This window comes from Suncus etruscus, chromosome 6 (assembly GCF_024139225.1).
Source record: "Suncus etruscus isolate mSunEtr1 chromosome 6, mSunEtr1.pri.cur, whole genome shotgun sequence".
Classification (NCBI taxonomy): domain Eukaryota; kingdom Metazoa; phylum Chordata; class Mammalia; order Eulipotyphla; family Soricidae; genus Suncus; species Suncus etruscus.
Genome location: NC_064853.1, coordinates 56,438,811 through 56,465,663, shown reverse-complemented (window position 1 = coordinate 56,465,663; position 26,853 = coordinate 56,438,811). Strand labels below are relative to the sequence as shown.

At 38.8% G+C, this 26,853-nt stretch overlaps 1 protein-coding gene across 1 annotated transcript in view; it reads right to left on the bottom strand.

Moving 5' to 3' along the window:
• Window positions 1–26,853, bottom strand: part of PLD1 (phospholipase D1) — a 212,008-nt gene that overhangs the window by 55,036 nt on the left and 130,119 nt on the right. Inside the window, exons 17-19 of the mRNA XM_049775678.1 lie at window positions 24,167–24,285; window positions 22,190–22,303; window positions 9,485–9,595 (exon numbers count right to left, since the gene is read on the bottom strand). Of these exons, the coding sequence (XP_049631635.1) occupies window positions 9,485–9,595; window positions 22,190–22,303; window positions 24,167–24,285 (344 nt within the window). The remainder of the gene's footprint in view (window positions 1–9,484; window positions 9,596–22,189; window positions 22,304–24,166; window positions 24,286–26,853) is intronic.

The following is a 26,853-nucleotide window of genomic DNA, read 5'->3' as shown; positions in this document are numbered from 1 at the left end:
ATAATTACAAATATTTTAAATTTCCTATAGTCAGGAAAGTTAGATTTTTTTCTCAAATTCATATTTTGTGTAAATACTTAATTAAAATTTCTATATTAGCAAGTACAAATCTCATGCTAGGCTTACTTTATTTTATCGAGGTAGATTGCAGAATCTTAGTCTGATTTTAACCAATTATTTTTTTTGTTTGTTCGTTTTTGGGTCACACCCGACAGTGCTCAGGGGTTACTGCTGTTCTTGCTCAAAGTTGGTCCTAGCAGTCTCAGGGGGACCATATGGGATGCCAGAAATAGAAACAGAGTATGTACGGGGTTGGCCACATGTGTTGTGTATGTTTATGACTTACAACACACATGCAAGGCAAATGCCCCATCTCTGTGCTATCACTTCGGCCCCACGTGTTTTTTTTTTTTAATTTTAATTATCTGAACAATAATGCAAAGAAAGAGGACAAGGTAAAGTTACCTCACCCAAAAACAGAATTCTCAGGAGAAATCCCCCTGCTAGCACCTTAATTTTGAACTTACAGTCAAAGGAAATTAAGAAAAATAAAAAAGAGGGGGAAACTGCTGAACTCTGCTGGAACTCAGAGGCTATCACCCCTATATGCCTGTCTTCTGTGCTGTGCTGCATTTTTGGCCTGATTTCATCCTGTGTGTGGCTCATCTGCGGACGGCTCGCCATCCCTGGAGCCTTCCCTGGAGGAGAGTTTACATGCCCAGAAAGGGAGGAGCCAGAGGAGCACGGCCACTCTACTTCCTTCACGGCCATGTACATCATTCAGCCAATGAATACCACCACAACACATAGAAAAACCCACAATACAAGTGTGACAATGGGGAAACAATGGAGGCCAGCGCCAGACATAGAGAATGACGATGGCAATTCTGATGACTTGAACATGACTAACCAACTAGTCAGTCTCTCAGATAAGGAGTTTAGAGTCACAATATGGAAGATGTTCAAAGAAGTCAAAGAAAGTACAGAAGAGAACACTACTAAGAATCAAGAGAATATGAAGATAGAAATCAGAAAACTCCAAACTGAAATTTCAGGTCAAATAACAGGTCTGAAAAATTCAGTAGATGAATTGAAGAAAAACATGGTTGAGCTTTCCCATGGGTTAACAGCAGCTGGGGATAGAATTAGTACAATGAAAATGAGATGAACAACAATTCCATACAGCAGAAGAAATTGGAAAAAAGCCTTAAAGCAAATGATCAAACAATGGAAAAATTACTCAAAGAATGGGAACAGATGAAAACAGAAGTCTATGATAAGCTCAACAGAAACAACTTAAGAATCATTGGAGTCCCAGAGACCCAGGAAGAAAATCTTCAAGAAGAATCAATGGTCAAGAACATCATTAAAGAGAAAGTACCAGAGCTAAAGAATATATGTGATCAAATCTTGCATGCCCAAAGAGTACCAACTAAAAGAGACCCCAGAAAAAACACCCCAAGACACATCCTAGTCACAATGATGAATCCCAAAGATAGGGACAGAATTCTGAAGGCAGCAAGATTAAAAAGAGAAATTATATTCAAGGGAACATCCTTGAGATTTACTGCAGACCTGTCGTTGGAAACACTCAAGACCAGAAGGCAGTGGTGGGACACAGTGACAAAATTAATGAAATAAATGCTTCGCCTAGAATACTGCACCCAGCAAAACTCACTTTCAGGTTTGAAGGAACAATACATGGTTTCACAGAAAAGCAACAGCTCAGAAACTTTACAGACTCAAAACCATTCTTAAAAGAAAAACTGAATGGCCTACTTTAAGATAAGACTGACCAACAGACACACCAAACTTCGATATAAAGATGGCACTAACTCCCAGGACAATTCTTTCTCTCAATGTCAATGGACTAAATGCACCAGTTAAGAGACAGAGAGTGGTTAAATGGATAAAAAAATTCAATCCAACCTAAATAGTCAGAATAAACATAGACTCAAAATAAAAGGCTGGAGGAAAATTATTCAAGCAAACAACACCCATAAAAAAGCTGGAGTGGCCATACTAATATTAGATGATGCAAACTTTATACTTAGGAAAGTTGTAAGGGACAAAGATGGATATTTTGTATTAATCAAGGGATACGTCCAGCAGGAAGAAATCACTCTCCTAAACATATATGCACCAAATAAGGGGCCAGCAAAATATTTAATACAATTATTGACAAATATGAAAACTAATATCAATAAAAACACAATAATTGTGGGAGACCTCAACATGGCATTGTCAACACTTGACAGGTCAACCAGACTGAAAACCAACAAGAATATACTAGACCTCAATAGAGAAATGGAAGAAAGAGGACTAGTAGATATATACAGGACACTCCACCCCCAGAAACCTGGATACACATTCTTCTCTAATGTACATGGGACATTCTCCAAGATAGGCTACATGCTAGCAAATAAAACATACCTCCATAATATCAAGAGGATAGGAATTTTGCAGGCTACCTTCGCTGACCACAAGGCTCTGAAATTATTTGTGAATTCCAAAGGGACACAGAAGAAAAACTTTAACACCTGGAAGTTAAACAGCCTCATAATCAATAACCAGTGGGTCCGAGATGAAATCAAGGAGGAAATAAAAAGGTTCCTGGAAACAAATGACAATAAAGACACAAACTATCAGAACTTAAGGGACACAGCAAAAGCAGTACTGAGAGGAAAATTTATAGCATTGCAAGCACACATCAGGAAGGAAGAAGGAGCTTACCTGAGTAGCTTAATGACACAGCTAATAGAACTACAAAGTGCTCAACAAAAGGACCCAAAAATAGGGAGACAGAAGAAAATAACAGAGCTGAGAGCAGAAATCAACGAAGTGGAAACCCAAAAATCAATCCGAAAATCAACAAATGCACGAGTTGGTTCTTTGAAAAAATAAACAAGATTGATAGACCACTGGCAAAACTAACAAAGAAAGAGAGAGAGAAACTTGATAACTCGTATTAGGAATGAAAAAGGAGAGATAACCACTGATATGGCAGAGATTCAAAGGGTAATCAGAAACTACTTTGAGAAACTCTATGCCACTAAAAATGAGAACCTGGAAGAAATGGATAAATTCTTGGACTCATAATCTTTCACGGTTGAAGGAAGAGGATGTAGCATATCTAAACACACCCATCACTATTGATGAAATTAAAATGGTAATCAAATGTCTGCCCAAAAACAAAAGCCCAGGCCCAGATGGATTCACTAATGAATCCTGGCAAGACTCTTTCATAAAATTGAACAAACGGAAACACTTCCAAATAGCTTTTATGAAGCCAATATCACCTTTATAAGATCCAACACCCATTCTTGATCAAAACTCTCAGCAAGATGGGAATGGTAGGAACCTTTCTCAATATAGTTAAGGCCATCTACCACAAGCCAGAGGCAAATATTGTCCTCAATGGAGAAAAACTGAAAGCCTTTCCTCTAAATTCTGGCACAAGACAAGGCTGTCCTCTTTCACCACTCCTATTCAACAGAGCACTGGAAGTACTCGTTATAGTGATTAGGCAAGAAAAAGATATCAAGGGAATCCAGATAGGAAAGGAAGAAGTCAAGCTCTCATTGTTTGCAGATGAGATGATACTCTACTTAGAAAACCCTACATTCTCTACGAAAAAGCTTCTAGAAACAATAGACTCATATAACCTGCAAGGTGGCAGGTTACAAAATTAACACACAAAAATCAATGTCCTTTCTTTTTTGTTTGTTTGTTTTTTTTTTGCTTTTTTTGTTTTGTTTTTGGGCCACACCCAGTGACGTTCAGGGGTTACTCCTGGCTATGCCCTCAGAAGTCGCTCCTGGCTTGGGGGACCATATGGGACGCCGGGGGATTGAACCACGGTCCGTCCAAGGCTAGCACAGGCAAGGCAGGCACCTTACCTCTAGTGCCACCACCCGGCCCCTCAATGTCCTTTCTATACACCAATAGTAATAAGGAAGAAATGGACATTAAAAAAGCAACCCCATTCACAATAGTGCCACACAAACTCAAATATCTTGGAATCAACTTGACTAAAAATGTGAAGGACCTATACAAAGAAAACTATAAAACTCTGCTACAAGAAATAAGAGAGGACACACAGAAATGGAAGCACATACCCTGCTCATGGATTGGCAGGATTAACATAATTAAAATGGCAATACTCCCCAAAGCATTGTACAGATTTAATGTGATCCCTCTAAAGATACCCAGGACATTCTTCAAAGAAGTGGATCAAGTACTTTTGAAATTTATTTGGAACAATAAACACCCTAGAATAGCTAAAGCAAACATTGGGAAAAAGAATATGGGAGGAATTATTTTCCCAACTTTAAACTGTACTACAAAGCAATAGTTATCAAAACAGCATGGTATTGGAATAAGGACAGGCCCTCAGATCAGTGGAATAGGCTTGAATACTCAGAGAATGTTTCCTAGACATACAATCACCTAATTTTTGATAAAGGAGCAAGAAATCCTAAATGGAGCAAAGAAATCCTCTTCAACAAGTGGTGTTGGCACAACTGGCTAGCCACTTGCAAAAAATTTAACTTAGACCCCCAGCTAACATCATGTATGAAGGGTAAATCCAACTGGATGAATGACCTCGATATCAGACTCGAAACCATAAGATATACAGAATAACACTTAGGTAAAACACTCCAGGACATTGAGACTAAAGGCATCTTCAAGGAGGAAACTGCACTCTCCAAGCAAGTGAAAGCAGAGATTAACAGATGGGAATATATTAAACTGAGAAGCTTCTGCACCTCAAAGGAAATAGCGCCCAGGATACAAGAGCCCCCCCACTGAGTGGGAGAAACTATTCACCCAATACCCATCAGATAAGAGGCTAATCTTCAAAATATACAAGGCACTGACAGAACTTTACAAGAAAAATGATCTAATCCCATCAAGAAATGAGGAGAAGAAACGGACAAACACTTTAACAAAAAAGAAATACATATGGCCAAAAGAAAAAATGCTCCACATCACTAATCATCAAGGAGATGCAAATCAAAACAACTATGAGGTACCACCTCACACCCCAAGATTGGCACACATTATAAAGAATGAGAACAAGCAGCGTTGGTGGTGATATGGAGAGAAAGGAACTCTTATCCACTGCTGGTGGGAATGCCTTCTAGTTCAACCTTTATGGAAAGCAATATGGAGATTCCTCCATAAACTGGAAATCGTGCTCCCATATGACTCAGCTATACCACTCCTAGGAATATACCTTTGGTACACAAAAATACAATACAAAAATCCCTTCCTTACACCTATATTCATTGCAGCACTCTTTACCATAGCAAGACTCGGAAACAGCCAAAATACCCTTCAATAGATGAATGTCTAAAAAAACTGTGGTACATATACACAATGGAATATTATGCAGCCATCAGGAGAGATGAAGTCATAAAATTTTCCTGTACATGGATGTACATGAATCTATTATGCTGAATGAAATAAGCCAGAGAGAGAGAGAAAGATGCAGAATGGTCTCACTCATTTATGGGTTTTAAGAAAAATGAAAGATATTCTTGCAATAATAATTTTCAGATACAAAAGAGAAGAGAGCTGGAAGTTACAGCTCACCTCATGAAGCTCACCGCAAACACGGATGACTTTAGTTAGAGAAATAACTACGTTTTGTACTATCCTAATAATGAGAATATACGAGGGAAATAAAAAGCCTGTCGAGAGTACAGGACATTGGGACATTGGTGATGGGAATGTTGCACTAGTGATGGGTGGTTCTTTACTTGATTAAAACCCAAACACAAGCATGTATGTAATAAAGTTGGTTAAATAAAAAAGGGGAAAAAAATAAAACAGAAACCATGTACAATTAGTTTGTCCTTCAAGTCCCCAGATTGTAGTACATTATAACATTTCTTAGCGGTACACCAAGCAATCTAAAGCCATAAAATTTATGTAACTCCTTAAACTTGAAGGCATAGTAGTTTTTTACATTTCTATGCATATGCAAATTAGTTTAAGTTAACCTCAAAAGTTTAATTGGGCTTTTTTTTTTTTAAGGTTTAAAGTCAAAGGAGCACAGTAAAAACGGTGTTAGCGTTGCAATTACTGTTTGCATAGGCCCACCAAAATATGGGGGACATGGAAAGGAAAAGCCTTGGCCTAAATACAAGGAGACCCTACCCCTGAAGTTTCCTGGCATAAGACCAACTCTAGACTCCAGGCAAACTAGTTTGTCCAATCCAGGTCATTGTCTGTAGTGCCAATACAGTTTTATTTTTCACACAGACTCTGTTGTTGGTATCATGTTTCTGGATTGAAGATCCTGGAATCTGTATATACTACACTGAAGTCAGGATAGTGCAGGAGCGTCCTCTAATTTCAACTCACAATTAAAGGGCAATGCAGAAAGCCCTGTCCAGTAAGCAGGTCGTTGTTGTTAAGTCTTCTCAGTGTTAAGGGAAGGCTCTTTTGAGTAGATCGATGTTAGAGCAGCAGTAGGGTCTTCTCCGGTAGAGGATTGCTACCAGGTGATGTTATAGACAACTTGGGATGTTTCATAGATGGCTTCCCTGGTTGAGGGGTGAATGGAGAATGCCCATTCTTCTGAGGCCTGTACCAGGTCATTATGTCAATGTTTAGGGTGTAAGGTCCCATTGCACTACAAAATTTGTGTTTTTCTATCTCTATTAGATAAGAACTTATTTGTATGTACAGTATTTTCCATTTTAATGTGCCTATGCAAACAAGGAATAATGCCACGTAGCGTTATCAGCGCATATGGGGCCGCAAGAACAAGTCCAACAATCCCTGTGACTTGGTTCAAACATAAGCATTAAACTCAGGGACTCTTTCACCAAAATTTCTTATTGAACAGTTCACAAAGAGAAGAAAAGATAAAAAAGTGGGGAAAATAAACAATTTAACATAAGACAGTGGACACAATTATTACCGTTTAATAATAGTTATAGCGGTTGTGGGAATGTAACTATAATATTGAAAGAAGATAAACCTGTCCCTTTAATGTCATTAGAAATAGTCGGGAGGAGGGTGCTGAATTCTGGACGCCACTTTGGTCTGTGATTTAGCCTCTGGAGTCTGCAAAATGACTCCCCGCAGTTCCATATCGAGAAATGCATTTGAGTGGGAACTAATCTGAAACCTAGTATGTTAGCAACCACAATTACACAATGCAGGCAGGAAGAGGCCAAGAGGCCACTGAGAGTAAACAAGTAGGAAAACAGTACTGGTCTCTTCCCAGCCTCTCATTTTTATTTTCAATATATATTGGTACCTGCGCAGTTTTTAAAATGGAGACCAATGAGAAAAAAATTACCAGTGAATGTCCCGACATACACCAGTGCTGCATCGGCCCGCCCTCCTCCCCATACGTTCCCCCCTTAAATTCTTAAATTCCTTAAATTCTACTTAAAGTGTGTTAAAATCTCTTTTGTAAGTGTATTACACATAAAACTTTATTTTACCTATAAGAAAATATTTTTGGTTCTATTTGCATACTTCCAATATTAGTATGTTACAAAAAAGTATTTTAAAGTGTGACTATGAATATTTTATTATAATATATCTTTAGTTGTTATATAAATGCTTTGTTGTATTGAATGTTAAAATCATCTAGAAAATTCTGAACTTAACATGTTGTATTTTCACAAATTATTCTTATAATATACCTGTAATTTATAATACTAACCACAGTTACCTTTATTAAACAATTTCAAGTTCACTGCATTTATTTGTATACTAAATCCAGAAGAGACAGGAAGACATTATGTAGAAGCTCATTTGAGCATCTGTTCTCTCTTAAGACATAGAACAATTAAAGTCTTAATGGTAACCAAACATGATTATTTCCCTGAATTCATATTATAGAGAAGCTTAACATTCCTCAGCAGTTATAAACACACTTTGGCCACATGCTCTGTGGGTGAAAGCAGAATAAAGCCCGACTGCTTGGCTTAAGTAGAGGAGTGCCAGACAGACAGGCCTGAATCATAACCATGTGAAATCTACATGGCAGTAATGACCTTAGCATAGTGCTTGGTAAATATCAAAAAAAAAAAAAAAAAATCACGACTTAGTCAATTCTACCAAAGGGTGTGAAGCAAAGTATTATGGACAATGGATGAGCCAGTTGTTAACATACTATAATATTATGGTATAAGTTTTGAAATATACTAATAAAAATACGCTTTAGTGCCAACCCAGTGATGTACAGGGATTACTCCAGGCTCTTTGCTCAGTGGATCAGGACAAATTCCCTAGCTACCATAAATCTATCTGGCCCAGTAATATCAGCACTCCTCCCAAATATTATAGAAAATTCAACCGGAAAGAAAAAAAGTGTCCCCACAAGAATGGGGGACACTTTCTGATTTACGTTTTATTATGACTATACCCATGGTTTTATAAATGTACTCAGCTGGATTTTTATAGTTTTTTTTTTTATTGGGCTTAAGGTAATTTGGGCTGCACCCATTGGTGCTCATGGTCATTCCTGGTGGTACTCAGGGGACTGTATGCTCTTGGAGATCAATCCCAAAAAGGGTGGTCTATCACTATAAGAGCATAGGGTCTTCGCAATTAGTAACTCCTGTGTAGAATTGAGAAGCATATACCCTGAGCCTCAAGATCCTTTGCTGGAATACTATGGGGGTGGAGAGTTACTGATGGAAAGTTCTTGGTTGGAGTAATATTGGCAGTTGTATTGAGGGCTGGGTGGATTTTCTGAATGGTTTTGCTGTAAGACCCTGGCCCCACTTCCTAACTGTTTTGTCCTCTTACCCTTTACAGAAAAATCCCTGTTTGGCTGGAGTCTCTCCAGAGCAGCCATAGGAGAAAGGCGTGTTTCTTACTGTATGCAGGCTGTAATAGTTCTACTTTCAAGTGCAGTTAAGGTTCCCAAACTAAATCCAGCCTCTTCAGATTTTCTTTCCTTCTCTGAACATAAATGCTGGGATTGGAAAAAAGCTGTGTAATGGTGGTTCTCACAGGACCAAAGAAGGTGGTATCTGCTCAGTCCCTGGACTCCCAATATTGCTCATGCAATGTTCCATGTTCCCCTCCCTCTATCTAAACTCTACCGCATCTCCCAACTACTCCCAGCCAGCAGCAGCACCCAGAAGTGACAATTTTAGCAACTTGTTTTTGGATCTGTTGTCCCAAGGCAGCAACTGTCTCACACTTAGACATTGCAATCAAGCCAAATAAAAATACATCCACGGGGGCTGTTTCTGGCTAATAAAAACCCTGTTGCTTAGTGCATTTTAACAAGGATTTGGAGGTTCTGTTAAGAGTTATGGGCTGATAAAAATGCAAAGTGATTGTCAGGCATAGCTTGAGAGGTCAAATTTCAGGAAATCTAGGACCTTACATCATGTCACAAAATACTGATAAAGCCGATGCTAAGTTGAAGGACTCTGCAGTTGCTGTATAATACTTAAGGAAAGGCACAATGTGACGTTCATTTAACATGACTGGTACTCACTTCTATATAGATGTAGTAGTTGCTATTCTCTATCACATTGACGTAAGCAGCATGGATGGATTCTTCATGATACTTTATGCCAGCAGACCAATCAGCAGCAGAGCGGAGCAACTACAAGACAGTGATCAGAAATGATCAAAGAGAAAATGATGGAGACAACACCTGGGAGAAAGGAGTCAGTCCTTTTTCTTATAAACATCTTAGCATTAGAGTGGCCTTCAGTGTCCTGTGTGAGCAACAGGAGTGTAGGTGGGCAGGCAACTGCTCTTTGGACATAATCTGTTACAGAAGAACCAAGCTGACAAGTTAGTCTAAAATATAATGAATCTTAAATCATTTTCCCAATATTATTATCAAGTTTAGGCACCACAAGGTATGAGATCTACAAGTATTCCGGATGTATTTTGGATGAGCAAAAGTAGAGTAAGCATTTGCATTCATTTTTCCCCATGATGAGAAATTGAAATTTAAATTTGACTTGAACCGGATACTATGGTCACCTAGCTCCAATCTAATCAGGAAACTGTTCCTTTAGACCAAATTAGAGATTGTTCCAATTGATAAATTCTCAGAGAATCATTTACATATCTAACTCATCTTGACTCCACCTTTCATTATTAATCCTAGGATGTTACTTCAATTCTCAGCATTCTAAGTCATTCAAACTAGCTCTAATTCAGGCATTCACCTGCTTGGATCACAATATGAGCTTCTAGCTCCAACCCCTAAGTATATGTAAATTATACTGATGTAGAAGAGAACCACCTAGATTCGAAGCTGAGCTTATCCACTTGCTTAGAAACTTAGAGCTGGGGCCAGTGAGGTGGCGCTAGAGGTAAGGTGTCTGCCTTGCAAGCGTTAGCCAAGGAATGGACCACGATTCGATTCCCCCACGTCCCATATGGTCCCCCCAAGCCAGGGGCGATTTCTGAGCGCATAGCCAGGAGTAACCCCAGATCATCAAACAGATATGGCCCAAAAAACAAAAAACAAAAAAAAAACTTAGAGCTAAGTCACCTTTCTTAATGTCTTTTCTGTATCCCAGATATCTGTCCTATGAAACTGAATATCAACTTTCTAGAGCTGTGAAGAGGATTATATGAATTACTATGAAATGTACAGGAGACTTTGTTCTGAAATATAAATGTATATAAGTATTTTCTTTTATTCATGAATGCCTGAGAGGATACAATTGATGGATCATGTCAGAGGCAATTCAGAGTAGCTGTGCATGGGTAAAAAGTAACATGGAATGACTTTTCATCACAAAAGAAATCACTGTGTAACTTTTTGAGAAATGTGAGTGCAGCACAATGTTGGGTATTTAGTACGTACTCAGTAGCATAGTGGTTGCCTTTTCTATGCAATAGTAAAAAAAGTAAAAGAAAAAAGGAAACAGAAAAAACACCATAAAAACAGTTTAGTTATTCCTGATTTGAAATAAATATTGAAATGATTCCTCATGAGGTCAATTGAAATTAAAAAGGAAAGAACTACCATGCTCATTAAGACTAAAGTGATCTAATACATTAGAAAAATGTCTAACCCTAATCAATAACTTCAATAACTGTATCCATCCAACTGGTGGAATTCAAATCAAATCCTTATCAAAATCGTTAACTGTAACATCTCCAAATGTTATTTCATTTTTGGCATAAGATATATATGACAAAACAGACTTCCTTATTTATTAAACTTTATCAGAGCACTATGTGAAATAAAATGATAAAACTTTGAAAATTAGTATTAAAATGTCTCCTAAGAAATCTTATATGAGGGCCGGGCGGTGGCGCTAAAGGTAAGGTGCCTGCCTTGCCTGCGCTAGCCTTGGACGGACCGCGGTTCGATCCCCCGGTGTCCCATATGGTCCCCCAAGCCAGGAGCAACTTCTGAGCACATAGCCAGGAGTAACCCCTGAGCGTTACTGGGTGTGGCCCAAAAACCAAAAAAAAAAAAAAAAAAAAGAAATCTTATATGAAAAAATTGAAATAGGATTCCCATTGAAACATACTTATTTCAGGTAGCTGAATCACATAGCAAAGACTGAACAAGTGATACGAAAAAATTGAAATAGGATTCCCATTGAAACATACTGATTTCAGGTAGCTGAATCACATAGCAAAGACTGAACAAGTGATATTTCTGTTCCAATAAAATTCATGCTGAGTTGTGTTGTTTAAGTTCATAGCTCTTAAATGCAGGCTACCTTGAAAAGATACTAATAATCCTAGACTTTGAAACCTCAAGTTTGAAAGGACAATTATAGAACACATAAAATGGCATATTTCTGATTTTATGTGTTAGCCTTAAGATTTTAATGGGATCCATTCATTTTAATAACTAGCATATTTCTCATAGCACTATGACCTAGTATTTTATCCTTAACTCCTAATCCTCTTAATAGAGTAGCCAAGTTAAATATATGAATTGAAATACAGAAATGTCTTCCTAAAGAATATCTTTTGTATTCTTAGAAATTATTCAGTTTTTTCCTTTCATCTTCTTGTAACATTAAGTTCTTTTAAGAGCATTTTTTATAGTTTAGTTGAGTGTCATTCTTTCATTTTGTAATGTGCGATTATTCCAATATGACAGTCCATTTGCCTGAATGATAGGAAAAAGAAACTTAAGGTTCAAAGAGATAAAAAAAAATAGTGGTGGACAATATGACTTTTTTTTTGAACAATATGACTTTAGGAGGGACAAGAGAAAGGTCTTAGAGACAAAAGTATAGTTGGGGATTCTAGGGAACTAAAAAAGAAAACAATGAGAAGGTCAAGAATAAATTGAGACTGTGGCTATTGAAGCAATCATGAAGTACTGCTCTCTGGGATTAGATACTCAAACTTTTTTTATATAATTTTTATTGAGTCCAATGTGAATTACAAGTCTTTCAAATTTATACTTAAGGTACATAGTGACAGTGAACTAGGTCAATTCTCACCACCAGTATTGACCACCCTCTGCCCCTTTTCCCAGCATGCTTCCCCTGTCTCTACCCTTAGCCCCCTGGACTGCTAGTGTAACAATTCCCTTTTGTGAGATCATACTCAGTCTTACTGGAAACAATCTAATAGTCATAACCTCAATTGCTGGAGACAGACAGCTTAGATTCATCCTCATCTCCACCACTTACTCCGTATGTATGTTTTATTTGTTTTGGTCTTTCAAGCTTTGGTTTCTTCATCTATGTTGCATGTTAAATGAGAATCCACAAGCAGTTTAGTTAAGTTTTGGTAAAGAGCAGCTCTGTCTCTTTAATCAGCCAATAACCACAGTGGCACACACAAAAGAGTTACTGCATAAAGACCTGGGCTGCTAATGGAAAACACTTTCTGATAAGAAGTATTCTTAGGAAAAAGTTATGTTTTTCTCACCTATGCTCATTATTCTACTACAGAAAAAATTAATTGTCCATTGACATCTGTAGAATAAAAGCCCTCTGGATGGGCTGGATGGTGGTGGATGGTGAGATGGAGGGATGAGAGGTCTTTCTCCTCCAGCCCAGGCCAAGTGTCTCCATCCCCCTCTAGCTGTTGAGTCTGAGGTTTCAGGGTAGCGGCAGGGAGAAAACTCACAGGCAGTCAGGGTTCAGGAAATATCAGCTTTATTCAGGCCCTGGCCACCACATGTGTGTAGCCTATCATAACCTTTTACACTGGATCCTTATTCAGTCCTGCGTTGTACCTTGTCTCTCGGCCATCTCTCCTCTTGCTCCTTCCATCCTCCAAAAACTTCTCATCAATCCTCCTGACCTTCATGCCAAACCTTTTGTTAACTACAGAAGACCCCTCCCAGAAATGGGAAGGTCTTATTAGCAGGTAAGGTTACAGGAAGAACAGGGGATGGGCTAATAGATATCTAAATTAATTTCTACATTTAAAACATTTAGGTGTCATTTGGACAGTTTACTCAAGTGTAAGAACGTCGTTATTTTTTAGTACTAATTCATAATTTTTGGTAAAATGTAGACCAGGGGTCTAAAACTCATGGCCCACAGGCCGTTTGCAGCCCTCCATACAACATTTTGTGGCCCGTGGCCGGCATTCAAATATCACAGTATTTGCGACTATTTGCTTACCAAATAATTGCAATAAAAATTGCATTAGTAAGAAAAAAATCCCATTAAACATTCTCATACCCCGAGCAGTTCCGTTCAGGCTATGCAAATGTTTAATGTGATTTTTGCGATTCTTTTTTTTACTAATGCGATTTTTTATTGTGAATATTCAATAAGCGAATAATCGCGAATACTTTGCGCCTAGGGCAGACATCATTTCCGCTGCTCCTGCTCGCTGTCCCTTGCATTATCAGAGGCCTAAGGGAGAGAATGGAGAGAAGTTTATTACAGAATTAGATTTTGTCATACCTTCATCATGACTTCATCAAAGCCTGCAGTGAAGAGAAAGATTGATGCCGAGCACAGACAATTTCAGGAAAAGTGGGAGATGCAGTATTTCTTTGTTGAGCACAGGGGCATCCCCAAATGTCTTATTTGCTCAGAGAAAGTTGCCGTGCACAAGGAATACAACTTGAAATGCCAATATTCAACTAAACATGCTGAGGAATGTGCAAAATATCAAGGAAATGAGAAAGCCAAGAGGGTTGCCATTCTTAAAGCATGTCTAATGAGGCAACAAGATTTCTTCAAGAAAGCAACCAAAGAGAATGTTGCATCAGTCAAAGCTAGTTACATGGTTATTGAGATGATGGCTAAGGCAGGGAAACCATTCACAGAAGGAGAGTTTGTTAAAAAATGCATGTTACAGGCTGCAAGTATTATCTGTCTGGAAAAGAAAGGTCAGTTTAGCAAAATCAGCCTTTCTGCCAACACTGTGGCAGAGTGCATTTCTGACATGTCAAGTGACATTTATCATCAACTATGTGAGAAAGCCAAATGTTTTGATGCATACTCAGTTGCTCTTGACGAGGGCACAGATATAACAGACACTGCGCAGCTCACAATTTATGTCCGTGGTGTTGATTGCAATTTTGAATTGACAGAGGAGCTGCTCACAATAATAATTCCAATGCATGGCCAGACCACCGCTAATGAGATATTTCAGCATCTGTGTGATGCCATTGAGTATGCAGGTTTGCCATGGAAGAGGTTTGTTGGAATAACCAATGGAGCACCATTGATGACAGGGACGAAAATGGACTGGTGGCACTTGTTTAAAAAAAAAACTTGAAGAGGAGGATGTAGAGAAGGCCATTGCTCTTCACTGTATTATCCATCAGCAGGCCCTTTGCAGTAAATGCCTGTCGTGTGACAATGTGATGTCTGTTGTTGTGAAATGCATCAACCAAATCAGATCCAGAGGCTTAAAGCACAGAAGGTTCTGTGCTTTTTTCGAGGAAATGGAGTCTGAATATGGAGATGTGCTCTATTTCACCGAGGTACATTGGCTCAGAGGGAAATGTCCTGAAAAGATTTTTTGAGTTGAGAGAAGTGAAAGCCTTCATGGAGAAGGATGGGAATGCTGTTTCTGAGTTGAGTGATCACAAATGGCTCATGGACTTAGCTTTTCTTGTTGACATCACACATAAGCTGAATGTACTAAACAAGATGTTACAAGGCCCCAAGGCAGCTTATCAGTGCTGCCTATGACAACGTGAGAGCATTCTCCACAAAACTTGTGCTATGGAAATTCCAGCTCTCTCAGACAAACCTTTGCCATTTCCCAGCATGCAAGGAACTGGTGGATGCAGACATACCATTCGGTGGTGAGAAATATGTTGATGCTATTTTTAAGCTAGAGAAGGAATTTGATCACAGATTTGCAGACTTCAAAAAGCACAGAACCACTTTCCAAATTTTTGTGGACCCTTTTCCTTTGATGTGCAAGATGCCCCTCCTGTGCTTCAAATGGAGCTCATTGACCTGCAATACAACTCTGATCTCAAAGCCAAGTTCAGGGAGATTAGTGGAAAAGCAGACATGCATGGACAATTTTTGAGAGAATTGCCCCCCAGCTTCCCTGAGCTTTCCCGAATTTTCAAGCTCATCATATGCCTTTTTGGGAGCACATATTTGTGTGAAAATTATTCTCCACATTGAACTTCAATAAGTCAAAGTACAGGCCTAGACTTAATGATGATCATCTTCAAGCCATACTGAAGGTCTCAACTGCTTCCTCTCTAAAGTTAAATGTGGTTCAGATTTGTGAGAAGTGCTATCAAGTCTCTGGCAGCAAGGCATAAGCTAAACATGCCATGTTCAGAAGAACTGTTCATGATTTTCACTCAATGTTCTATTCATGTTCAGAAGAAATAATTAAAACTGTTAATAATGACATTTGAGGACTTTTTTGTGTGAAATCCCTTATGCAGCCCTGCCTCACCCCGACTTTGCCTCCTGCTGCCCCCAGGTAAATTGAGTTTGAGACCCCTGATGTAGACTATAACATGTTTATATGTTTTTCCTTATTTCTTTTCCTTCCTTCCTTCCTTCCTTCCTTCCTTCCTTCCTTCCTTCCTTCCTTCCTTCCTTCCTTCCTTCCTTCCTTCCTTCTTTCCTTCCTTCCTTCCTTCCTTCCTTCCTTCCTTCCTTCTTTCCTTCCTTCCTTCCTTCCTCCCTTCCTTCTTTCCTTCCTCCCTTCCTTCCTCCCTTCCTCCCTCCTCCCTCCCTCCTTCCTCCCTCCCTCCCTCCCTCCCTCCCTCCTCCCTCCCTCCCTCCCTCCCTCCCTCCCTCCTTCCTTCCTTTCTCCCTCCCTCCCTCCCTCCTCCCTCCCTCCCTCCCTCCCTCCCTCCTTCCTCCCTCCCTCCCTCCCTCCCTCCCTCCTTCCCTCCTTCCTTCCTTCCTTCCTTCCTTCCTTCCTTCCTTCCTTCCTTCCTTCCTTCCTTCCTTCCTTCCTTCCTTCCTTCCTTCCTTCCTTCCTTCCTTCCTTCCTTCCTTCCTCTGTGTTGGTTCATACCCGGCTCTGCTCAGTACTTCCTTGAGCTGTGCTGATCTAGGGAATCAACCAGGATCAAATTGTTTGAACAAAGCAAGTGTCATAAGGACCTATATTTCCAGCCCCATAATTTTCTTGTTTATTTTTTCTTCATCATCTTCTTCCTTTTTGTTTTAACTAGACATACACAATAAGATAACTATTCTAGAAGAATTATTTCCCTTAGTAATGTATGACCTCTCAGCAATGTTCATGTAAGGAATGGTTTTCCCTTAAGAGTTACACAAATGAAAATGATTGTTTCATGTATTTATATGATATGGATGCTAATTTGGAATCTAACATTTTCTTTTACCTTAAGAGACATGTTAAATATTTTCCATCTTGATCATATATTTTAAGTGGTAATAATAGCATTAAAGATCTACTTAGTTCCTTTGAGGGAAAAATCAAGTCCTTTCATACACTCTGCATAAAGCAGTTCTAGAACTCCCTCTATTACAATCTCTGTCTCCATGCCTTCCTCCTGCTAGGTTTTCTCTGAGTCCTCCTGGCAGACTTCCGAGAATTCTCAGCAATGAAGGAAAACACCCTAGACTAGACTATTTTAAAAATGGTTTCTGGAAGCTGCTGAAGTTGGCTTTTAAATCTGGATAACTATTTTAGAAACAGAGCTGGCGTTAGGGACAGGCACTGGTTTGCCAGTCATACTTCCTGTCTCTTAGGGGAGCTGTGTCCCTTCTCAACAGCTGAACATCATCACTGGTGTACAATTACCAGCAGTATGCACCCAGGGACGACTAGACCCAAAGATTTTGCATTAAAAAATTAATAGCAGGGTTCTCTCATCCACATGAAAGAGCATGTATTTTAGCTATTATTTGCTTTTATTATGCCAAATGCTCTTTATCATCATTTTAATTATACGGTTTAAAGAACTGGCCTAGGATCTATTCAGAGAGAAGACTAAAAGTTTGAAGGTTGTAGCTAATTTGAAACCAAACTAAAGCACTTCTGTAACTACCCTGCATATATTAGCTTACTGAACTATCACTACAAATTTATGAGACATATATCATGATTTGTTTTATAAATGAAGAAAATACATAAAAAGGGGTAAAGTAATTTCCCTATATAACTAGTAAGTGGCAAAGCTAGGAATTGAACAGTTTGGTTCTAGAATTTATCTCTTCCGATTACATTATACTGTTTTACAAATCATTAAGCTTGTGGACCCTAAATTATGGAATGAGCAATAATTTTGTTTAAAAAAATATACCCAAAGAAAAGTTATTAAGATTTTTAACCAAAAGTATGTAACAGTCATTTGACTATCTATGTGACTATGAAATGTAAAAGGTGTGAAAATAAGAGGATAATAAATTGTTAAAAATTAAGTAGACTACTGTAGAATTGAGTTCTATTTCTGAAAAACTAGGAATTGGACTAGATTATTGCTTTCATTCTCTAAGAACTTTATTTCTTAAAAATACCAATGTCTGGGACAAGATAATTCTTAGACTCAGTAAGTAACATGCAGTGGTCAGAACTGTACCAAAAAGGAGAAATGAAGATGCATAATTTACTTTCTTTGTATCAGTTTCTAGTCATTTCAGACTTTTCTGTCTTCAGAACATAGGATTGAGTTGTAATTACTGTATTCATACTGGAGTTTAGACATTTTGAAAAATATCTATTGACAATTAGTAGGTTTCCAGGTTTTGTGAACTCTAACTTAAAAAAATAAAGGTCCTCTTTAAAAAGAAGATATAAAATTGGTATATGTTAGAATTAGTAAAATCAGTCTCCTATCTCTTTTCTTTCATCATCTTTTTAGTCTTATTCAACACTTCCTATCTATAAAATGTCAGTCTCAAAATGTACTGGTTCACAGAAATGAAAACTGTTGTGCTACAACATAAATCTTTAGTGAAGTTTGGGAAATGTTCATTGCATATTTACTATGAGACAGTTCATATTTATACTGGCAAAATTATTTAAAATTATAAGATTTTTCTCAATTTCTCTTTATCCCTTTCTCTCATTTATATTTATCTAAATATAATTAGTTCACTATTTTTTTTCTGAAATTCTTTTCTGTGAGGGAAGAAAAAAAATCCCACAAAATTATAGGATCTCTGTAAACATTTACTTGTCCACAGAAATCTTTTTGATAAAATAGTTATATCAGTTGACAGGCAAAACCCAGTTTTGGAAAGTATAATCTAGATTAATCTTCATAAGACATTAATGTATCATCTCAAATATAAAGCTAAATTCCAAAGCCCACCATTGTCTCCAGCATAAAAATAAAACTAACCATGCAAGGACCAGAGAGATAGTATTGTGAAATAGTTGAACAAGGTAATACCCAGCATCACACCAGATCCTCTGAGTTCTGCATGAACAATCTCTAAAGGGAGTTAGGACTAAGTCCTGAAGACTGTCAGGTGTGGCCAAACAAAACTAAGCAGGCCAGTATTCTGGGCCAACCCCTCTATCCTCCTGTCAATTTGTCTTCATTGAACACTTCTAAGCACTTGACTTGTTGAACAATTGACTCCAAAACTTTCAAAGTAGGCATGCTACTCCTTCAAGAACACACCCAACCTCATCCCTCTTGTTGGTTACTTTCACTGTATGTTTGTCTCCATTTTCAGACAAACCTTTAGTCCTAGTTCTTTGCATTGTGAACTGATTTATTTAACATTATGGTTTTCTCTTGCCCAATTAAGTTTTCAAGGGCAGAAGACCCCTCATTTGCTGCATATTTAGCATCCAAATGTATAATGATATGCACTGTGTAGAGAGCACTTCACAAATATGTTGACTAAATAAATAAATTAGTGAGTGAGTTTTGGTAAAAGCTATTTCAAATCAACTGATTTGAAATTCCTCAGTTCCTGAGTCAAAACTGACTGCACATATCAGGGGTAAATGTATAAGCCTATGAGAAGTAATTTGGTGTGGCCCCAATAACATCCCGAATAACCTTCCCAACCTACTGAGAAGCAGAGGTAAATAATGGGAAGCTCTCATTAGAGAGGACACGCAAAGAATCTGTCTCTTTAGTAGAATGAGAACATAAAACAGCTTTAGAGGCAGGTATCAAAAGGTGAAGTAACTGCAACATCAGGATAAATTATCCTCTGCTGATGATAAAAATATACTACTGCCAACAATACGTTTTCAACAAATGCTTAATTAGCATATGCTAACTTTGATATGTTAATCACAAAGTCAATTTTCATGCCATCTCAAATATTAAATTCACTTGTTTTCTTAATTTAAGACTTCTATTTTATCTGACAGCATGAGCAATTTCCCCTCCAAGTAGATTATAATTAAACAGGTTCATAAAATATTCATTAATTTACATATAAATGTATACCTATCTGTGTCTCAAAATTTAAATTAGCTGTCTTTGGCAGCCTAAGATGACTGAGTATTTGCTACAGGCATTTCTCTCAAGTGGTATATCTTTGTAATTATCATCTGACCTAGGGTCTAAATTGTCTTTCTATTAGAGAATACCTCTATATGCACATAATACGAATAACTAATTTAGGCATTTCTCTTTTAAAAATCAGTCATTGGACATATTCCATATCCAAATTATGCACATCCAAATTAGTGATTATTGGTAGCAGATGATGTTATTTACTTAAAAAAACTTTAAATGATGATAGTGATCATTTTTAAACAAAAGGCAATGCCACAGGTAGTCCTCTCAGTTCTGTGTGCGTATATGAGCATAAGTTACTTAAATTAGCATTATTAGAAGGAGCACAATGGGCAACCCTGGACTATCCTTCGTTGTAGCGACCATCTGGGACTGAGTTAAAGGAGAGGAGAGAGATGTAGAGACCAAGTATCCTTTTTATTTCTATACTGAGTCTGAAGTCTGCCGCTGCCTGGGTGTTTTGAAGAGAGAGAAAGATAGAAATTCACTGACCAGAACGACAGAGGAGGCCTGTAGACCAGTGTTGAGAGAGGGGGGGGAGGGGGGAGAGAGAGAGAAGGAGAGAGAGAAGGAGAGAGAGAAGGAGAGAGAGAGAGGAGAGAGAAGGAGAGAGGAGAGAGAGAAGAGAGAGGAAGGAGAGAGAAGGAGAGTGAAGAGGAGAGAGGAGAGAGAAAAAGGAGAGAGGAGAGAGAAAGAGGGAGAGAAGGAGAGAGAGGAGAGAGAGAAGGAGAGAGAGGAGAGAGGAGAGAGAGAGAGAGACAGACAAAGCCGGCAGCATCTCACTGATGCTTTAATCTCTGCCTCTCCCCTCCCTCACCCTTCCACCCCCACTCCATCCCCGTGGACCAGCAGGCACAGATCTGGTTACTACCCTGGGCCCCTCCTCAAACTGTCCACCAAATGTCCAAGTTTTTTTGTTTGTTTGTTTGTTTGTTTTTGGGTCACACCCGGCGGTTCTCAGGGGTTACTCCTGGCTGTCTGCTCAGAAATAGCTCCTGGCAGGGGGACCATATGGGACACGGGGATTCGAACCAACCACCTTTGGTCCTGGATCGGCTGCTTGCAAGACAAACGCCGCTGTGCTATCTCGCTGGGACCCAAGTTTTTTTTTTTTTTTTTTAATACTCGGTGTGGCAGGAGTTTGACCAAAAGGCATGCCTGGGGCATGTCCAGATCCAACTGTCATTACAGTGGGATTACCCAAGGGGTGTCCAAGTCCAACTGTCATTACATTAACACTAGGTAAGATTTCAAACTCCACTTCAATTGATAACCTTGGAAAAGATGTACAGCTTCACTGGGTCTGAATTTTTTATATTTGAGAGCACTACACTGAATGTGGTCAAATTCTCTGATTCTATTAAACAAATTCCTTTAGGAGCCTCTAAAAGGCAATTGGTTAATCATGAATTAACTAAAAGTAGATTAAACTATAACTAGTTTCTGAGATGTTACATTTCTACTCTACATCTTTTGTTTAATAAATTTTTAATTGAATCTCCATGAGATAGGATGTTAGAAAGTTGTTAATGATTGAGTTTCATTCATACAACTTTCCAACACCCATCCTTTCACCAGTGAACATTCCCTGCCTCCATATTCACAGTTTACTTCTTTCCCTGCCTCCTTCAACTCTCCATTTGAAAGGGTCTACTCAAATTTGTCTTGGAGTTGTCTTTATTGAAAAATAGGCAACCAGTGTAGTATGTAGCTAGTTCAATACAAATTAGTGGTAGGACATTTGCCTTGCACTAGGCCAGTGGTTCTCAAATAGTGGGGTGCCACTCCGGGGTGGGGGGCAAGGCTCTGTAAAGGGGGGCATGTTTGGCCTCGGCAAACACTGTCATAACAAGCTAAGCCCCATGTTTGTCTCTGTATGTCTCTGGATCTGAGAGTTGCTGTGTCTTGCTTCAAACCCCGCTTCGAAAAGCTATACATTGTAAAACGTGCTCATTGTAGTCATTAATACAGACATCACCTCTGATTAAAAAAATCAGCTCAAATTATTTTATATGTTTTTGCTTTGCAGGTTAAAGTTTTTTTTTAATAAAGATACTATTTACAGTTGCGCGGGGGGGGGGTTCGAAAAAATGTTTTCTTCTTCCTAGGGGGGCATGACAGAAAATAATTGAGAAGCACTGCACTAGGCCAACCCAGGATGGACTCCGGTTGAATTCCCCGGCATCCCATATGGTCCCCGCGCCTGTCAAGAGCGATTTCTGAGTGCAGAGCCAGGGTTAACCTCTGAGCGCTGCCACCACCAGGTGTAACCCAAAAAACAAACCCCCCAAAGAAAGAATTAGTTTACCTAATAAGTACTTTGAAACAAATAAAAATCAAGCTTACCTGTACTTTAGCATGAACAGATCCAGGCACTTGATATTTTAATTCGTGAGCTGTTGTTTGAGATTTTGGAAGTAGAAAAGGATATGAAAGGGACCGATACTTTGATTTCATAATCTAAAATAAAATAAGAGATGGTATTTAAATGAAATCAATTTCATTTTCTACTTTATGATTATAAAAATAAAACAAGAGTTGACATTTTTATTAGTTTTCTATTTCTCATATTTTCTTTTACTTTTTGTAGCAAACAGTATTCCTTTATATTTGCTGTGGATATCTCATTAAAACGATACAACTTGGTAGATCATATTGTAATGAATCAATTATCAAAATGTATGGAAGAATCAATTCAATCCAGCTCCAAAGACTTTCTAAGTCAAAAGTTTAATACTATTTTTAAGAAACTTTTGGTGATTTATTAATTTATTTTTCCAGGAATTGGGTACCATATCACCTAAAATCCCAAATCCAGTAGCAAGTACCAGCATTTTTAATATCTGTAATAAACTATGTCTTTACTTGATAGCAAGTTTAAAGTAAAATTCTTTCACTTATTTTACTATACCCCTTTTTATTCAAAAATTTTTGTTTAAATTTTTCTGTTAATATAATGTATACTCACTGCACTTTTATAACATTAGGCAAATAAAAAATGAGGTCAAACCTTTGAGCAAATGAAAATTTTTTCCCAGATTATAAGGGGACAAATATCTCCTTATCATTTAAAATGCAGTTTTCAACATTTCATATCAATGAATTTGTAGTCATAAACCATGGGCTTAAATAGAACAATCTTGGTAAATCCTGGAAATAGGTACTTAACATTTAATAAGTTCTCAAAAACTCAATTTCTTAGAGTACTGAAGACAAAGAAGAAAAAAATCTTAAGAGAAACAGTTCTTTCTCCTGTGACTCAGACCACCTCTTTAAAGCCTGGACCAATTATAATTCAGAGCATGGCCAGTATTGGAAGATACTCTGAATCTACCATGCTCTCTTCTAAACAAGGTTTTCACCACTCAGGAAAAATACTCCATGTGACCAGCTGTCCAGTCAGATGCTTAACCAACATTTCAGTTCCAGAAGGTTAAAAGCTTAGGGCTTGGCATCTGCATGTCCCCTTCAAGGCTCTGAATGTTTTATATCAGGGGTGGCAAACAAGTTCGACACAAAGAGCCAAAATTTTAAACTGTGAGAGTCAGAGAGCCACACCACACAGTGACCTGCCAAAACAGACACACAAAAGCGTATAATTTTAACAATATATTAAACATATCTTGCATTTTGCCATTTTGAGTGAGGGTAAAAATCCTGCAGTGATGGTGAGGGTGTGCTGCATCCTCCACGCTAAGAACTAAAGGCAAGATGTGACCCAACATGTGACACCCGGGTTTCCCCCCTCCCCCCTTGCCCCCCCCCCAAGCCTCTCTCGGGCCCGTGCAGTTGTTTCCGAGGGATGGGAGACAGGATGACGCAGCCTGGGGGTGGGACTACGGAAATCTCTCTTTAGAGGTCCCTCCTCAGAAGCAGCAGAACAAAATCCAAACTTGGCAAAGAGCCACAGTATACAAAAGAATGGTAAGAGACAAAGAGCCGCATTCATTTTGCCCGGGAGCCCATGCAGCTTGAGAGCCGCGTGTTCGCCACCCCTGGTATAATATGAACCAACCTTCCTTCCTTCCTTCCTTCCTTCCTTCCTTCCTTCCTTCCTTCCTTCCTTCCTTCCTTCCTTCCTTCCTTCCTTCCTTCCTTCCTTCCTTCCTTCCTTCCTTCCTTCCTTCCTTCCTTCCTTCCTTCCTTCCTTCCTTCCTTCCTTCCTTCCTTCCTTCCTTCCTTCCTTCCTTTTTCTTTTCTTTTCTTTCTTTTCTTTTTTTTTTTGCCTGAGGTCCAGTTCAGGAGCTCTGATAGGTGGACCCTAGAGCTGAAGATTCTATTTCTCTTCACTTAGAATGAATCCTAGTTAAATCATGCAGGTACCTTCGTGAAGTTCCAGCGCTGTATAAAATGTCGAGCCACATCCCGAGCAGCCTTTCCATGCACTGCAGAACCAATATCATGCCAGGGCATTCGGGGGGTGGAGTGCCTGTCAATGAAATCTGCCCAGGAATGCCAGGTAAGAATAGTCATAAACCTATGTACCAGGAACAGAAGCTATTCACCAACCATGACTCAAATATTGACACATAAAAGGAACTGTATTAATGTTCACCAACTATATATCTTGGTAAGAAGGATACATTTAAAATAATTTTTTTTTTTTTGTGGTTTTGGGTCACACCCAGCAGTGCTCAGGGGTTATTCCTGGCTCCATGCTCAGAAATTGCTCCTGGCAGGCACCGGGGACCATATGGGACTCCGGGATTCGAACTGATGACCTTTTGCATGAAAGGCAAGCGCTTTACCTCCATGCTATCTCTCCGGCCCTAAAATAATTTTTTAAGAAAGAATATTTCAAGGCCAGATAGCCAAGTGGGTAGGCACTTGCCTTGCATGTGACTGGCCCAGGTTCAGTGCAACCCATATGGTGCCCTGAGACTGCCAGGTGTGATTTCTGAGCACAAAGCCAGGAGTAACCCCTGCACACTGCTGGCTGTGACCCAAAAACAAAAACAGGAAGTTATGACCCAATGAAACTTATTTCTCAGACTGAGAAAACATAATCTTCCATGCTATGACTCCAATCTATTTCTATTCACTTAGTAATCATTAGACAAGGTAAGATTTGGTACAAATGATCCAAAGTTAATTACTTGACATTCCATTTTTCTTTTTTATCTTGTTGAAAAACAACAGGTTATCTGAATCTTTTCTCAGGCAAATGAGTACAATGACCCTCTTAAAATGTGTCTTTCTGGGATGGGAATAGCTATACCAATTTGATAAGAGGTTAATATCTAAGGCATATAAGGTACTAGTAGAGCTTAACAAGAAAAAAACTTAACTCCATCAAAAAGTGGGAAGAAAAAGGGGCCAGAGAGATAACATAGAGGTGGGGTGTTTGCCTTGCATGCAGAAGGACGGCGGTTCAAATCCCAGTGTCCCATATGGTCCCTCAAGCCTGCCAAGAGTGATTTCTGAGCGTAGAGCCAGGAGTAACCCCTGAGCGCTGCCGGGTGTGACCCCCCCCCAAAAAAAAAAACAAAAAAATAAGTGGGAAGAAGAAATGAACAGAATTTTTCTCAAAGACAAGATACAGATGGCCAAAAGGCACATAAAAATGCTCCAAATCATTTATCACCAGGGACATGAAAATCAAAACAATAATGAGATATCACCTCACAACACGAACATTGACACACATCAAGAACAAGAACAATCAATACTGGCATGGATGCAGGGAGAAAGGGATTCTCATTCAATGTTGGTGGGAAAGCCAATGTTGGTCCGGCCTTTTTGGAAAACAATATGGACATTCATCAAAAAACTAGAAATTGAATTCCCATAGGACTCAGTAATAATGCTTCTGGCAATATACTCTAGGGACCCACAAATACATGCATAAAAGGCATTTGCACTTCTATGTTCTTTGCAGCATTATTCAAAATAGACAAAATTTGGAAACAACCCAAGTGCTGATGATAACAGTGAATAAAGAAATTAAACAGTTGTATGATCACTAAGTAGTAAGCTAGACACAGAGGGGACCACCTATTCTAGCAGCCCAGGGTTTGAGGGTGGGAGATACGAAATGCAAATGGGAACGAGGGTTGAGGGAGGACAACTTTGGTGATGGGAATTCCCTTGACACATTGTTAATATGTACCTAAAATATTACTGTGAAAGATATGTAAGCCACTTTGGTCAAAATAAAAATTATATCAAAAAATAGGGAGCTGAAGAGATAGTACAGAGGTTTAGGCTTTACCTTGCATGAAACCAACCAACCAGGATTTGATACCCAGTACTACATACAGTCTCTCAAGCATTCACTACCAGGAGAGATCTCAAAATAAAACATTTATTATTACTGGTATGAATCATATAACTAATAATTTTTTTGAAAAAATAGAAGAAATCATGGTACATCTACAAAATGGAATACTATGAAATTGTTAGGAAAAATGAAAACATGAAATTTACTTATATATGGATGCATTTGGAAAGTATTATATTGAGTGAACTGAGTCAGAGTGAAATAAGGGAAGGACATAGAATGATCACATTTATTTGTGGGATATAAAGTATCATATGACTATAATATCTAAAGACAATAGAGATGAGGACCAAGAGGACTGGTCCATAGTTAAAAGCTTGCCACAGGGGCCGGCGAGGTGGTGCTAGAGGTAAGGTGTCTGTCTTGCAAGCGCTAGCCAAGGAAAGATCGCGACAGCGGTTCGGTCCCCCCGCGTCCCATATGGTCCCCCCCAAGCCAGGGGCAATTTCTGAGCGCTTAGCCAGGAGTAACCCCTGAGCATCAAATGGGTGTGGCCCGAAAAACAAAAACAAACAAACAAAAAGCTTGCCACAATATGGCAATAATAGTTGTGAATGATCACTGTAGACAAGAATTGAATCCTGAAAGAAGTAATGTGATATGTATAATACCCCTTCCACATCGCAAACCAGTGTTTAAAAGGGAAGAGAGAGAAAGAGAGGAAAAATTGTCTGCCATAGAGGTAGGCAGGGGGAGATGTGAGGAGGGAGGGAAACCAAGGACCTTCCTG